This window comes from Myxocyprinus asiaticus, chromosome 43, assembly GCF_019703515.2.
Source record: "Myxocyprinus asiaticus isolate MX2 ecotype Aquarium Trade chromosome 43, UBuf_Myxa_2, whole genome shotgun sequence".
NCBI lineage: Eukaryota > Metazoa > Chordata > Actinopteri > Cypriniformes > Catostomidae > Myxocyprinus > Myxocyprinus asiaticus.
The window spans coordinates 1,019,325-1,035,441 of NC_059386.1; the positions used below are offsets into that span (position 1 = coordinate 1,019,325).

At 43.8% G+C, this 16,117-nt stretch overlaps 1 protein-coding gene across 1 annotated transcript in view; it reads right to left on the reverse strand.

The window, feature by feature from the left end:
- LOC127433192 (fibrillin-2-like) overlaps positions 1–16,117 on the reverse strand; it is a 198,545-nt gene that overhangs the window by 111,954 nt on the left and 70,474 nt on the right. The window contains 2 exon segments of the mRNA XM_051684909.1: positions 11,269–11,391; positions 11,912–12,034. Of these exon segments, the coding sequence (XP_051540869.1) occupies positions 11,269–11,391; positions 11,912–12,034 (246 nt within the window).

Below are 16,117 nucleotides of genomic sequence, written 5' to 3' on the forward strand. Positions count from 1 at the left end.
AGGTGGCGATCACAGCGGAGTTTGTGTTTGGTTGAAACACCAACAAAATACATCTGGTAAGAAACCTAATTTTTACATTAAAACCTGTTTGAGTCAAAAGATTAGAGTCTCTAGTTTCATACGATATGCCACACTAAATTTGAGCGATTTATTGAGAAACGGCATGCTGTTAAACACAATGACCACATATGTGGACTGTATGCTCAGTTTCAGTTAAATATCCTATATTTACTGTGTATTATCACATTGAGAATAAATGGGTTCATCAAAAACTGGAAAATGTTGCTTTCAGAGGCTTTATATGGAGTTATGATGAAAATAAGGTGCATTTCAAACTGTTCTGAGACCAATGCAGACAGACAGCACACTGGAGGTTAACTCATTCACTAAATAGGGAGCAAGGGATTATAATATAGCTCTCTATGCAGTTAAGTGCAGTCACTCCTAAAATCTAATCAAAAGTTCAGTTTCAGGCTGCAGATGATGTTTGGATCACTCAACATGTTTGACAGACATGGGACAATGATAATCAGTACATAGATTCAGAATTTATAATGTATCATTTTATTTTAACATGGTTGGCAGTGATTGGATGATGCTGGACATTACTTTGAATCAGAATTAATTATGCTAATTTCTGATGTAATGTCTGTAACATCTCAAAAACATGAATAACCAACACTCCTGGAAACATAATAAACAATTTGATAAAAAATAAATGACTTTCTATAACTTGATATTATTTAAAAATTCACAACTTAGACCCCAATTTACTAAAGGTTTGCGTGTATATAAATGTGCAAACTTGATAGCACTCAAAGAAAAGGTCCGCGCTGATCTACTAACGTAGTCTTTTAAAGACTGCGTCTTTCAGATGCGCAAAATAGCATGTCTTGGTAAATTGTTTTGTTTCCCCAAAATAAATATGCAATTTAGAGGCGTGTCTCCAAATGCGCATAATAAAGGGTGGTCTAGATGCAAATTAATCAAACTGAACCTGCAAAGTGTTATAAAGCCTGTAAGTCATTTCAGAATCGGAAACTACGAGAACAAATTAATACGAATGAAAGGCAAGTATTAATCTGATTTGCACTGTGTATCATGCTGTCATTATCTATGTTTCCATCAAAGCTGCGAATTTAATTTATGCGAAAAACCATATTATCACAAAAACAATCTTCGAATAAAGCCGCATTTCCATCCAAGGTGTTCAAAAAAGATGAATTCGCCAATTCCGGAGAAATTGTAGCCACTGTGAGTGTTTTATTAATAAAATACTGGCGGTTTAGAGCATGCAGACAAAACACTGTAAAGAACTTTGTCTCATGTTTGGGAGTAACAGCGCGTCACACACTTCTGAGCACAATATACAGTTGCAATCGAAATTATTCAACCCCCCTAGACAGTAAGGATTTACAAAGGTAAGATTTTCTGATGACCCAGAATTTTTAAACTTTACATCTATATCAGCTGAGTGACACATTCAAAGTCATAGTGTGAATATATAACCTAATATTTGTAAATAGCAGGATTTTTTTTAAAAATACAGCCATGTTATAATTATTCAACCCCTATTGCATGTAGCTGTTTCTTAAATATGTAAGGCTACACAAGTAATTGTTTTAAAACAAAACTAAGTCATCAATCTGCAATGGCACTTAAGTTTTAATATGTAAGTTTAGCGTTGTAAGCAAAAATGTATTTCTATGCAGAATTTTTTTAAAAAATAAGCTGTCTCAAAAGCTAATAGAGGAGATTATTTCATTACACAAGAAAGGTCATGGCTAAAAGTACATTTCCAAGGCACTTCAATTTCCAATAGACAAAGTTCACCAAGGGAAATGTTGACTTGAATTTTCAAGAAGTAATAGGAAAGAAGTAGGAAAGACCTGTGGAGTCCTGGAAGAAGGTTTTATAGACGTATGACACTAAACTGAAAATGAGTTTTAGACCCATGGGTCAGCAGTACATCTGGAGTAAGATGACAAGGTGATGATAAGAATGACACCATCCCCACAGTCAAGCATGGAGGTGGGTCAGTCCTGTTGTGGGGATGTTTTGCGGCTGCAGGAAACGGCTATCCTGACTATGTGACTGACACCATGGATTCTTTCAGGTATCAGGCCATTTTGGCATGAAAAATGTGATGCCTTCAGTGTGTAAATTGAAGTTCGGTGATCACTGGACTTTCCAGCAAGACAATAACACCAAGGATACATCCAAGTTGTCCAAAATCTGGTTCAGGGATAGGTCGCGGAATGACCCTCTGGGGTCGACGGATGCGCCGGTGCGTCCTGCTGGATTTTTTCCGCATATTAGCGGAAACAACTTAAAATACTCCGTCATTTTTGGGCATACAGATAAGTGTAAGACATCATTACAAACTATAAAGGGTCTACTTTTATTTGTGTACACTCACAATAACAACAAAACCTTGTGCTTTTGTAAAATAAAGAAAATAAACAGGGTGCGCTTTCAGCCGTCTCTGTCTCCGTGAGCATCTTTCTGAAACACGTCACAAAAATGAACTGAAACTCAGCGAATACTTATCACACAAACATGAAACATATGTCTAAAGAAAGCTTAAGATGTCTACTTTTAAATAAAACTATTCAAATTTAAAACAAATATTCTCCTGCAATGTAATCTGTATGAAACAAAGCGATGTACAGTTTCTCCAGGCTCAGCTCATTATCGCTAATGTGATCACACCCACCAGCAGAGGGCGCTATTCATACGGTAATGAGCTGAGGCGATCAACGCAAATGGTAAACGCCCCCAACAATGCCTTAAAAAGCATCAAGTTCATCATCAGATTCATTCCCTTTCCCTTTCACTCTACACAGGTGAGGAAGCTCTACAGATGGTCCTGGATAGTGACAAAGAGTTCACATTTTCCTCAGAAGAAGACCGGGAATCCGATGAGGAACGTTTGCATTTTGAAGAGCGTTTTGATCTAGCCGAGGATACAGTTTCAGATGAGTAAGTCATTTAGTTTTACTTACATATTAGTTGACATGCTATTTTATATAAACATGCATATTTTACTAGCTGGACTATTTCCAGACTTGCCAGCCAGGATTCAGAGTACTGAAATTTCAAATATGTCCTAATAGGCAAGTTTTATTTACATTTAAATGTTGTTTCGGCTGTATGTATGCTGTATGATATAAATATGATATGTAATATGATATAAAAATAATATGAATGTTTAGATTATATTTTAACTAGTGTTTAAGCTGCCTCATTATCATCAACGAAGCTTGTGCTTGCAAATATCTGTTCGGGTGTAAATATGTAAAATGTGCTGTAAATATGCCCATATTAGAAAATCAGCATATTAGAATGATTTCTGAAGGATCATGTGACACTGAAGACTGCAGTAATGATGCTGAAAATTCAGCTTTGATCACAGGAATAAATGGCATTTTACAATATATTCAAATAGAAAACAGTTATTTTAAATTTTAAAAATATTTCACAATATCACTGTTTTTGCTGTATTTTGGATCAAATAAATGCAGCCTTGGTGAGCAGAAGAGACTTCTTTTAAAAACATTAAAAAATCTTACAGATCTAAAACTTTTAAATGGTAGTGTAGGTATAAAGTCTTTATGTAAAGAAAATGTATAGTCAGATAATACATTCAATCATTAAGTCTCCTCACATTCATTCTCTCTCAGGGGAGGGGTCTTTGTCTTCTCAGGTGTGAATCACATCAATATTCATGATCATCCACGCCTCCTCACATATGGCCTTTCTAACACTAAAAGTGTCTTACAAAAGTTAAATGACTATATTGTTTTGTATGAATGAGTGATCAGGATGGTTTTCACATCATTTTTGTAGCAAAAAATCTAGGCTACAAGATCCAGTTCTCTAAAGTCTTGTGAACAAATGTTTAGTATGTGTTATATGGCCTTATTTCAGTGACTTAAAATTTTTGTTTTTTATAAAACCACGCATAAACGTTATTTTCTCAAAAATACAAACATGTACATACATGTTGTTCGCATATTATTGTAGCCCAGTTTGTGCTGAATACAGTGTTATCAGACTTTAGCCATTCATATGTTTTTAAGCAACTGAAAAAAGCACAAATGTCAAGGCATGTCAAAACTTCTCAAAACACCCTCAGACCCCAGAGGGTTAAATGGTCCTTTCAGTCCATCATTAAAATCCCATTGCAAACCTTTGTTGGGATTTCAAGGAAGCAGTGGCAGCACAGAAACCAAAGTATGTCAATGAGCTGGAAGCTTTTGCTCATGAGAAATGTGTAAAAATTCTAATAGAGAGGTGTCCGAAGCCTGAGAACACTTACCGTAAAACATTTATTTGCTGTTATTAAGGATAAAGGATGCTCCACAAATGACTGACTTTAAGGGTTGAATATTTTTGACATGACATTTGTGGAGAGAATTAGTTATTTTTTTATTTTAAAATTTGGGTAAACTGAACTCTTTGTTCTCAAAATCACTCAAATGTGTATTAAAAACTTACTTTGACTGTTTACTGAGGTTTTAGTTGATGTGTTTTAATACACATCACCAGAATGTATTGCTGGTCAGGGGGGTTGAATAATTTTGATTGCAACTGTATGTGCTTTGATCCATCCTTATGACTATACCGTGCGGATCTTTAAGATATTTTTCAAAAGTTTCAATAAACCTTCTGTTCCATACAGTTCAAGTTTGTTTTAGAATTATTTGCTCTGCAAACTCTTTGTAGCCTTTGGATTTTCAGGACACCGTTATTTCAGGATGACCGGAGGAACATTTCAAATGCGATGATTGGCCCGCTGGTTAGTCTAGTAATGAACAAGTTTTTCAGTCACATGACCTTTTTGTTGCACATCTTTTATTCCTAACAAATTCAATAGGAGTTTATTCTGTAAATGTGTTTCCATCATAGTTTATGCACATTTCTTCTTATCTGATTAAAAATGTATCCACCTCAAGCGAGCATATAAATTTTTTATGCACATTTTGGAGATTTATTCACATATTGGTGTTCCCTGTCTGTCAGTCACTCGATGTTGTGTCGATGTAGTGACACTAGGGGTTCGCTCGAGAGCCCCAATCACCTTTGCTTTATTCAGAAAAGGCCAATGAAAATTGGCAAGTGGAATTTGCATGCCACTCTCTGCCCCGGACATACGGGTATAAAAGGAAATGGCATGCACCACTCATTCAGACTTATTCTTCGAGCGCATGTGTTATGCTTCCCCTTATTATGGCGCATATCAGTGTTCACCCTCGCACGATCGAGTGTTATGCTTCCCCTGGGCGCTTCGGTGGCTGAGTCCACAGGTGTTAATAGAGTATATTTCAAAAGAGTATATTTTCTCTAAAAGAGCTCGCACAAACGATTGCCGTCTTTTTAAAAATGTCCTTTCGCCTTTGTGCTACTGGGTGTGGCCGTTATCTCTCCCCACCAGATGGCCACGAAGGCCGAGGCAGCTTTTGTGGAGGAGTCATGTTCTCACTGCGAGAACATGCCCATAAGAACGTTGCGGTCACGGCTCTCTTCCTTCGTGAAGCAGAGAGCCACCGCGGCTGCTTCCCGACCCGGTCCGTCCTGGGTTGAGACTCAGGTGGCTGTGTCGGTGAGCACTGCGGGCAATCTGGATGTGGATATGGGAGCGTTTCCACCGGCTCAGTCCCCGCGGACCTCCCATTCACCAGCACACTCGTTCTGCCTGGTAGAGTTCACAAGCGAGGCAGGCGGTCCACCTCAGGGCGGATTTAATGTCTCGTTCGGGGCACGTGACGACGATGAGTTATCGATTGCAGCATCTAAGGGAACCCCTGCCCGCAGAAATGCCAAATCTGACCAAGGGCTGAAAGTTTGGCGGCACCGTGGCATGATAGTCACGCGCTGGGTGCTGTGGCACCATGCCCACCTCTGGACTTGAGTCTGCAGCCAGTGCTGGAGCGGTCTCATATGCATCAACCCGAGGGGGAGTACTGCTGCCGAGGATGCTATATGCCCCAGGAGCCTCTGAAAATTTTTCAATGGGACCGCTACCTTCTGCCTGAAGGTTCTCAGGAAGGCCAGCACCGACTGTGCATGCTCGTTCATAAGGCGTGCCATGGTCCAACTCCATACCGAGAAAAGAGATGCAAGCTCTCTCCTGCGCAGAGCATCTCTTTTCCCAGCTGACCTGAAGCCCCAGTCGGTCGAGGTGCCGAAACGCAAGGTCCCTGTGCTCACACAATAGATCTCGCGAGTGAGCTAGGATCAGCCAGTCATCGAGATAATTGAAGATGCGAATGCCCTTCTCCTTTAGCGGGGTCAGGGCAGCCTCTGCGACTTTGGTAAAGACGTGAGGAGACAGGGACAGACCGAAAGGGAGGACCTTGTACTGGTATGCTCATCCCTCGAAGGCAAACCGAACAAAGGGTCTGTGTCAAGGAAGGATCGCTACCTGAAATTACGCGTCCTTCAGGTCGATGGCCGCAAACCAATCCTGATGTCGTACTGACAGGATGCGCTTCTGCGTCAACATCTTGAACGGAAGCCTGTGTAAGGCTCTGTTCAAGGCACGCAGATCCAGGATTGGGTGCAACCCCTCTTCTTGGGCACGATAAAATAAGGGCTGTAAAAGCCCTTGTGTGACTCAGCTAAGGGAACGGGCTCTATCGCTCCCTTCGCCAGAAGGGTGGCGACCTCCGCCCGAAGGACCGAGGCATCCTCGCATTGCACCGTGGTTGAGAGGTCACCACTGAACCTGGGCGGCTGTCTGGCGAACTGGATCGCATAGCCAAGCCGGATCATCCTGATGAGCCAACGCAACGGGCTGGAAAGCGCTAACCAGGCTTCCAGGCTCTGTGCTAAAGGCACCAGGGGGACGATTGGATTTATCATGCCTGGGGTGGGTGGTTCGCGGTGAGGCAGAGCAGACGCCCCACCAGGAAGATCGTCCAGGGGAGGCGTGCTGCCCCGTGAGCCAACAACGGTGGCCGGTGGCAGGTGAGCAGCCCCAAGAACCACTATACTTACCTGTTTTCCAGCTTAATTTCGATGGAAAACAAGAGAACGTGAGATACTCGCGTCCCGCTCATTGACCGGAAAGAGTTTCAGCACCTGGCCATCGTGAGCATGAGGGCTGGAGGGGCTGAGCATTGGAGAATGACCCAGGGAATGAGGAAACTGCTCTTTAATTGACAATTTGGTTGCGGGGCCCAGAAGGCACCCGGCGATGTTACGAGGGTACTCATCTCATGCTGGCCCAGGGGTGGGAGTGGGGCACGTGCGCACACGTGGGTCAGGCCAGCCAATGAGAGTTGCCTCATCCCTGGGTTGCCTGTCTCAGGACCGCTTCGAAGCCCATCCGGGGTTCTTCGCAGCCGGCTGATGGGCAGGCGGTGCCACCTTCCTGTGGGAGGCTCTTCTTCTCAGAGGCCGGTGTACGGGCTCAGATGGTGGGGGAGATGGGGCCGACACCGCAAGAGGATGACCCTGGCGAGAGGTAGACGGGGCACGGGACTTCGGAGGCCTGTAGGCGGCCGAGTCGCACCATGGCAGGATATGTTTGATGGCCTCCATCTGCTTCTTCACTGTCAAGGACTGATGAGCAAAGTCCTCGACAGTGTCGCCAAAGAGCCCCCCTTGGGAGATGAGCACATCGAGAAAGCAAACCTTCTTGGCATCACACGTCTCCACAAGGTTGAGCCACAGGTGCCACTCTTGGATCACCAAGGTGGACATCATCCATCATTTCATCGCCTGTAGAGCGAGGTCGGTTGTGGTATGCAGTTCCTGCATAAGCCCTGGGTTGGTCCTACCGTCGTGCAGATCTTTAAGCGCCTTGGCCTGGTGGACCTGCAGGATAGTCATGGTGTGCAGGGCGGAGGCGGCCTGATCCGCGGTGTTGTAAGTCTTCACCACGAGTGATGAAGAAAACATACACGCCTTGGAAGGGAGCCTTGGTCGGTTCCTCCAGGTGGCTGCGCCCTGTGAGCATAAATGGGGAAGCTTGATGTATCCCTTAGCCGCTCCACCGTCGATGGTAGTTAGGGTGGACGAGCCGGCAAAGCGTGTACAGGCAGAGAAAGGTGCCTTCCTCAAATTCGTGAGCTCCTCGTGCACTTCAGGGAAGAAGGGCACCGGGGCGGGGCGTGGCCATGAGTTGCACTCTGAGCCCAGAAACCAATCATCCAGCCGTGAATGCTCAGGGCAGGGTGGAGGGTTCCACATCGTCGTGGTCATGATGGACCTGGGGCGCTGTGTGCAACGGGCAGGCAGTATTGGGGTTCTGGACAGGGCCCCGCCTGCAATGGCACATCAACTGCCTAGAGTTGCTGGCAGTATTGCTGGCCCTGTGGAGGCTTTGGCCATTGATTCAGGGCAAGCATGTGTTGGTCCGGACAAACAACACAGCGACTGTGGCGTCATAAACCGCCAGGGCGGCGTACGCTCACGTTGCATGTCGCAACTCACCTGCTGCCTCCTCCTTTGGAGTCAGCAGATGTTGAAGTCTCTGTGAGCCACTCACCTCCCAGGCATCCTCAACCATGTAGCGTATGCGCTCTCATGGCAGGTAACGCTCTGTAGAGAGTGGAGACTCCACCCCCGTGCAGTCCAGCTAATTTAGGAGAGATTCGGGGAGGCACAGGTGGACCTGTTCACCTCCCAGGAAGTACCCTTTTGGTACTTCCTGTCCGAGGCTCCCCTCAGCACAGGAAGTACCCTTTTGGTACTTCCTGTCCGAGGCTTCCCTCGGCACAGATGCCTTAGCGCACAGCTGGCCTCAGGAGCTGCGCAAGTATGCGTTTCCCCCAGTGAGCCTTGTTGCACAGATGTTGTGCAAAGTCAGGGAGGACAGGCAACAAGTCCTGATGGTTGTGCCATACTGGCCCAACCAGACTTGGTTTTCAGACCGGATGCTCCTGGCAGTAGCCCCTCCCTGGCGCATTCCCCTGAGGCAGGACCTTCTCACTCAGGGGCAGGGCACACTCCGGCACCCGAGGCCGGACCTCTGGAATCTCCATGTCTGGCTCCTGGATGGGATGTGGAGGACCTAGAAGGCCTTCCACCAGTGGTGGTAGACACGATCACTCATGCCAGAGCCCCCTCCATGAGGCAGCTGCACACTCTGAAGTGGCGTCTCTTTGCAAATTGATGTTCTTCCCACAGGGAAGATCCACGGAGATGCGCGGTCAGGTCTGTGTTGTCCTTCCTACAGGAGGGGCTGGAGAGATGGCTGTCTCACTCTACCCTGAAGGTGTACATGGCTGCTATAGTAGCATATCACGATACACTGGATGGAAGACTCTCACGGCTGCACGACCTGATCACCAGGTTCCTCAAAGGTGCGAGGAGATTGAATCCCCCTAGACAGCGCCTGATTCTCTCTTGGGATCTCTCTGTAAGGCAGGTAGGACCATAGAGAGCCCCCTTTGAGCCCCTGGAGCAGGCCGAGCTCAGCACTTTGTCGCTGAAGACGGCGCTCACTTCTATCAAGAGGGTTGGGGACCTGCAGCCGCTCTCTGCCACCAGCGAATGCCTAAAGATCCCACCACTCCCTACCAGGATCAGGTGGTGAAACTGCAAGCGCTCCCTTCAGAGGAGGAAGACCCGGCCTTGTCGTTGCTGTGTCCAGTTCATGCCCTGCGCATCTATCTGGACTGCACGCAGAGCTTAAGATGCTCTGAGCAGCTCTTTGTCTGCTTTGGAGGGCAGCAGAAGGGGAAAGCTGTCTCCCAAACAGAGGTTGTCCCATTGGATTGTGGATGCCATTTCTCTGGCTTACCAATCACAAGAACTGCCATGCCCTTTGGGAGTCTGGGTGCACTCCACCAGAGGTTTTGCGTCCTCTTGGGCACTGGCGAGGGGCGCCTCTCTAACAGACATATGCAGAGCAGTGGGTTGGGCTACACCCAATACATTTGCGAGGTTCTGCAACCTGCGCATAGAACCGGTTTTGACCTGAGTGTTACGGGGTAACAACAGGTAGGCTGGGTAACCGGTCAGGTGTATCGATTGCACCTTTCCCCTTTTAAGGTGATAATATGTGCTATCTTGTCCACAACAGTTCCCCGCAACTGGTGAACACTGGACGCCTCTTTAATTCCTTAAGCACTATTCGGTGGTGAACTCGGTGGAGGAGTAATGCCACCAGGCCCAGTACTCGTGGTATGCCCCTTTTCAGGTGAGCCCGTGTACTTGGGCTCAGTGCTCCATACATGGTGATTCCCCTCTTGGTAATCCCTTTTGATGCGTTTCCACTGTTCGGTTTCCTCTCAGGTAAACCCTGTATATGCGCGATTTTTCTTAGTAAATCACCCACAAAATGCCCATATGCGCACACGCAATTTGAAAGATTGCACAAGCAAATTAGCACCCGTTATTTGAGATCTTAGTAAATCTAGGCCTAAGTCTCAATTTATTTTATTTTTTTGCATGTTTATTAGGTGTTACTAGTTACAAATCTAAAAGGGGAATGGAAAATGCATGCAGCAGTCACACGGGGGTCTCAGGAGGTTAATACTGTACAGCCAGTCAGAATTAATACCATAATAACTCTTCAAAATGGGCACCTTAATATTTATAAACATTTTTCAAACAAACCACCATATTCCTCTGAATTATAGCATGTGTGAAAGTGTAAATTCACCCTTAGAATTGCAAATAATTCGCCCTCTAGTTGTTGCAATGCCATGCTTCAATTCAAGGTGCTCATTCATTAAATTAGCATTCTGTGATTTCCTGCATGCTGTAATTAAAAAAGATTGGCCCTGAATCTAGGCATGAACAAGTATAAACTTTGAAAGTGAATGCAAAGCGCTCTGGTTTCACTTTAAACCATCATGAAATGGCGAATGTGTTTATGACGTGCAGTGTCAAAGAGGAGGAGATGCACACTTACTCTATTTCTGTGGAGTGATCAAATTATTAAACGAAATCTTAAAGGTTTTGCTTCATGACAAATAAGGGCTTGTGGGTTTAATCAGAGCATTAAAATAACTAGGAAATTAGGAAAGAAATAATTTACTATTGCATAATATAATAAAATATATATAAAATGCATATTTTATTTTGTATTAAAGAAATTATCAAATATGAGTTCAAAAAACAAGTGTAACTGTAAAACTGACCAAAACTAAAGTTGACCAAAAAGAGAGACACACTATTTAGAAATAATTTGATATTTAAAACATTATTTTTCATGTCATTCATAGTTTTTAAAGCCTTAAAAGGAAATCATAGTTTATTGTACAGATGTATTATAATGCATGTCAGTGTGTTAGTTTTACTAGTTCTTACCTACACATGTGTGTCCATCTATTCCAACAGTAAGATCTGCAAAACATTCACACCTGAAAGAACCATGAGTGTTCACACAGCGTCCATTCATACACACACCTGGAGTCTGGCACTCATCCATATCTGTAAAAGAGACACACATAATGTACAAAACATGAGTATTCACAAATAATCGCAAAACTGTGTCTCTTTATTTCTTTTGAAATATAGGTCATTTTTAAATCACTTTGGATAAAAAAGCATCAGCTAAATTTATAAATCTAAGTGCCTATTTACAGTACTTTATATTGCTGGCATTTGATTGAGTATGCACTTCCATTTACACTTGCACATAAATGTCTTAAAAATACACAACCAGTTGTTTCAAAGAATCTATTGATCAAGGGAGAATTAATCCAGATTACAGACATTACACTAAACTATATGTTAGGTCACAGAAAATCCTATATTAGACTGGGTCAGCATCAATGTATTGTTTAAAACAATGAAGATGGTTGACAGTAACAACAGTATGATGTCATCCATCAACACAATACAGTCAGGGATCAAATCATCATACAGTAAATGCATTTTAAGCCAAAACCAGAAAACAAAACATTACTTTAAAAAAAAAAGGTTTTTAGAAAAGGGAAAGGGGGTTCACATGTACAGTAGCGTTCGCTGGGGTTAAGGGTGAATCCAGGTTTACACACACATTTAAAGCTGCCATCTTCATTGATGCACATGCCATTCAGACACATGTTTGTGGTGGCATATTCATCATGATCTAAAGCAGAACAAAAACTCTTTGAATCTGACATTCTTACAGACAAGGTCAGACTTAAGCTGGGTTCACATTGTGTGATTTTGCAGTCTGAGACAAATTTCGGAGATCGTAAAGGATTTTCTCTTATCATAGGGTAAAATCTTTGATCGCTTTAGTGTGCCATGTTTACCAGTGGTCGATTAATTGCCTTAGCAATGAATCTCCAACGCAATTCTGGCAGTGTCGTATGCTCCCACGACAACCAAATGAGATAACCTGCTCACTGTGTTGAGAGAAACCCCGCTCAGAATTCATTCACTAGCAACATTTGCACCCAGTTAACACTCCACTCATGCTCTTTTTAATGCTAAAAATGCTAAAAAAAAAATCACGTTTTAATAAATAATCATACAAATTTTTTATCATAAATTCAACACTTATGAAAGCATATTTCCTAAATTAAATAAATTACAAGCTTACTAAACAAAAATAAATAAATGATCTGATTGATCACACTTAAGACTGATGACTGGGACCACAGTCTTTGCTTCAGTGTGTATTGTAAAGCATAATCTCGCACAGTGTGCCATGGCTTTTACCCAAGATCTCAACATGTTCATAATGTACAATCTGACAAGCAACAATCGTAAAGGACCGTACAAATTGCACAGAGTGCACCCAACATTAGAGAGCAGGGGACCCTGGGCTGAACTATTTTTATGCACATTTTGAAATTGCGCATTAAAATTCTGAATGGAAATGCTTGATATGTGAATAAACTCTTAAAATGTGCTTAAAAATGTATGCACTAAGCAGAGGTGGATTTTCTAGAGTTTCTCATTAGTTAAAACGTGCATTAAGGTAATGGAAACAGTTTATTCGCAAAACGATAATGTGTTTTGACCATTTGTGCACATGCCATGAGTGTGCTATAGCTTGTTGTGACTGGCCCGACCTTGGCACACAAATCTTCAAACATAGCCCTTGACATTCGAAAATGTTTAACCCACAGATGATCGTTAAAGTCAGTCCTCACAATCTGCCAGAACAGTTTTGAGAGCAGGTGCTCCCAGGTATGCGGGGTCTGGCAGCGTATGGGCATCGCAGACATTTTAGCCCTCATTATATCAGATATTACACTTATTCTGTGGCATCTCCTGGCAACATTTAACAAAATGAGGTACAGCTGCTCCAGCATGACAAGGCGGCTCCCTCAAGATAATGCACATGATGTTGTGGATGGAAACGTGCAACGATTCATATTTAAAACAAATAAACTCAAATTAAAAGCTTAATAAATGAAAATAAATAAATTTGACATATTCTCTACATATCTCAAAACTTCTTAACTAGTAATTTACTTTCAACTACTTTAAAATTCTTTACCACTTATTTAAAGTTACAGCATATTCAAAAACGTCAAATTGCCTAATCGCCCAATGCTGAGTTCACTTTCACAATTTTTTGGCTGGATTCAAGTCCATATAGCCTCCTTCTACCAGCTGAAACACTACTTGACAAGGAATTGCCATTTTAAATTATTGAAAATGTTAATATCGGCTAAGACATTAAATGTATATACATAAACAGAATGGCATATCTCTATATAATTATCAGGAAAATAAAAACAAATATGATTTATAAAAATAGACCATGACTAAAATTTGTAGTGCAATGCTATATAATCATATTTTCATTTTCATTTAAAATGGTAAGCATACAGGGAACATTTTAATTCAAATCAGCTGATAACACTGGATACAAATATAGAAATATATCAGGTGCGGTAGCCACAGTGACAATGGACAGGTGAACTTTTTCCTCAATAGAGTGTGCAGGCAATGACAGAACAGCAAGTGGTGTAATTCTGAAAATTCTTTTGTCTTTGGTTTCATGAATAATCTTTGGAAATAAATAATAACATTCTTAACTGATTACCAGCATTTTTTGTTCTGGTTTTCCGTCATGTTCTGCAAAACAATTTGCATTTTTGGTCATTTCTTGAACTGTTTCTAATACCTCATAAAAACTGATAACCTTGGTTGTTGTTCAATTTTTATAGTTAAATTTAATGTACAGTTGAAAAACATGTTTGTGCAATTTTTGCAAGGGAGATCTATGATGACGTTTTTTTTTTTTGTTTTTTTTTACTTTAAATTGGGTACTAATCTATAATAGGAGAGAAAGAGACATAACCCACCTTTAGTTTTTTTTTTTTTTTTTTTACTTTGTCCTGTTTTCTGGCCACATGTCTTTTTAAATTCCACAATTACTCTTTTCTTGAGGTAAGTAAAACCTCCCTACACTAGTGTTAACCCTCACCACATGTTATTTTCAGTAAGCATTTGTATTTGTGTTTGGTCTCTTTCTTATAATATTTGACAAAATCTGTCTTTCTTTCTGACCATTCAATTAGGTTGACATACGTTATGCTCGTCATGGAGCAGTATCAGAGCTGTCTTGGAGTGACAGAAAACTCCTCCTTCCACCAGGCAAATTCGCACTGCGCCACTCCCTGCTTTGTAACACTCCCCGCTCCACACCACTCACATACATTGTTTGGGACCCCACCCATACAGATCAGGGCACTAGGCTTCAGCCCAGGTTAACCTTTGCATAAGTCTGGCACTCACAAAGCTGTAGCAACTGTTCCCTATCTGTCACTCACTCGACGTTGTGTCAATGTAGTGACACTAGGGGTCACTCTTGGGAGCCCAAGACACCTCTGGTCTTTGATAAAAGGCCAATGAAAATTGGCGAGTGGTATTTGCATGCCACTCCCCCGGATATACGGGTATAAAAGGAGCTAGTATGCAACCACTCATTCAGGTTCAAATTTTCTCATCGGTGCCGAACGGTCATGCTCACTGAGCTGAATTCCCACAACTGTTCATTCACCTCTGCTGGATCTGATGGCGCATTTCAGCGGCTTCTCCCTCCTCTGCACTGGTGCACTGCAGAGAATGCCCCTGGGCACTTCGGCAGAAATAAGAGTATATTTCTCTAAAAGAGTATATTTCTCTAAAAGAGCAGCACGCATGGAACGTCTTTTTAAAGATGCCTTTCCTTTGTGTGTTATTCCTGGTTGCGCTCGTTATCTCTCGCCTTCTGACGGTCACGATTACTGTCTTTCGTGTCTGGGCACTGCTCACGCGGAGACAGCGTTCACGGATGGTCATGTACTCATCGCGAGGACATGTCCATGGCAACGATGCGGTCGCGGCTCGCCTTCGTAAGAAAGCAAGCCACCCCAGAGGCTCCCCGCCTCGGTCCTTTTACCCACGGGTATGAGGCCAGCGTGGCTAGCACTGGGGGTGATTTGGGGAACCAAATGGGACCGCCTCAGCCGGGTATCCCCCCGAGGACCTCCCATTCCCCAGCACGCTCATCTGCCCCGATCGGGCTTCCGGATGAGTCCGCCGGCTCGTCTCACGGCGAGTTCGACCTCTTATTCGGAGCCCGCGAAAGTGATGAGCTCTCGAGCGCAGCATCGGAGAGCGGGCTTGTCCAGTCAGACGCGGAAACCTCAGCTGGGCTCCTCCCTTCGGGGACGATTGCCCAGTCAAAGACTGACACGGAGATAGCGACATGCTTTCCCGGGCAGCCGTGAGCGTCGGCTAGAGTGGAACCCTCTGCTCTTCTCTGAACCCTCACGGCTCGATGATTGGTTCCTGGGCTCGCGGCGAAGCTCAAAGCCACGCCCCTCCCCCATTCCTTCCTTCCCGGAAGTGCATGAAGAGCTGGCAAGGTTGTGGGAGACACTTTTTACTGCCCGGTCCTGATATTTTCAGCTTCCCCACCCTCACTACCCTCGATGGTGGAGCAGCCAAGGGCTATCCGGCAATCCCCCAGTGGATAAAGGCGCTCGCGGTGCACCTATGCCCGCAGAGCGCCGCTACCTGGCATGGGTGCCCAAAGCCCCCATCCATGGCCTGTAGGTTTACGTCATCTCTGACGGCCAAGGCCTACGGTGCTGCTGGACAAGCCACCTCCGCCCTGCACACCATGGCTCTCCTGCAAGTCCGCCAAGGCACTAAAGGAACTGCACAAGGGTAGTTCCGCCACGGGATTGATGCAGGAACTGCGCTCGGCGACCGACCTTGA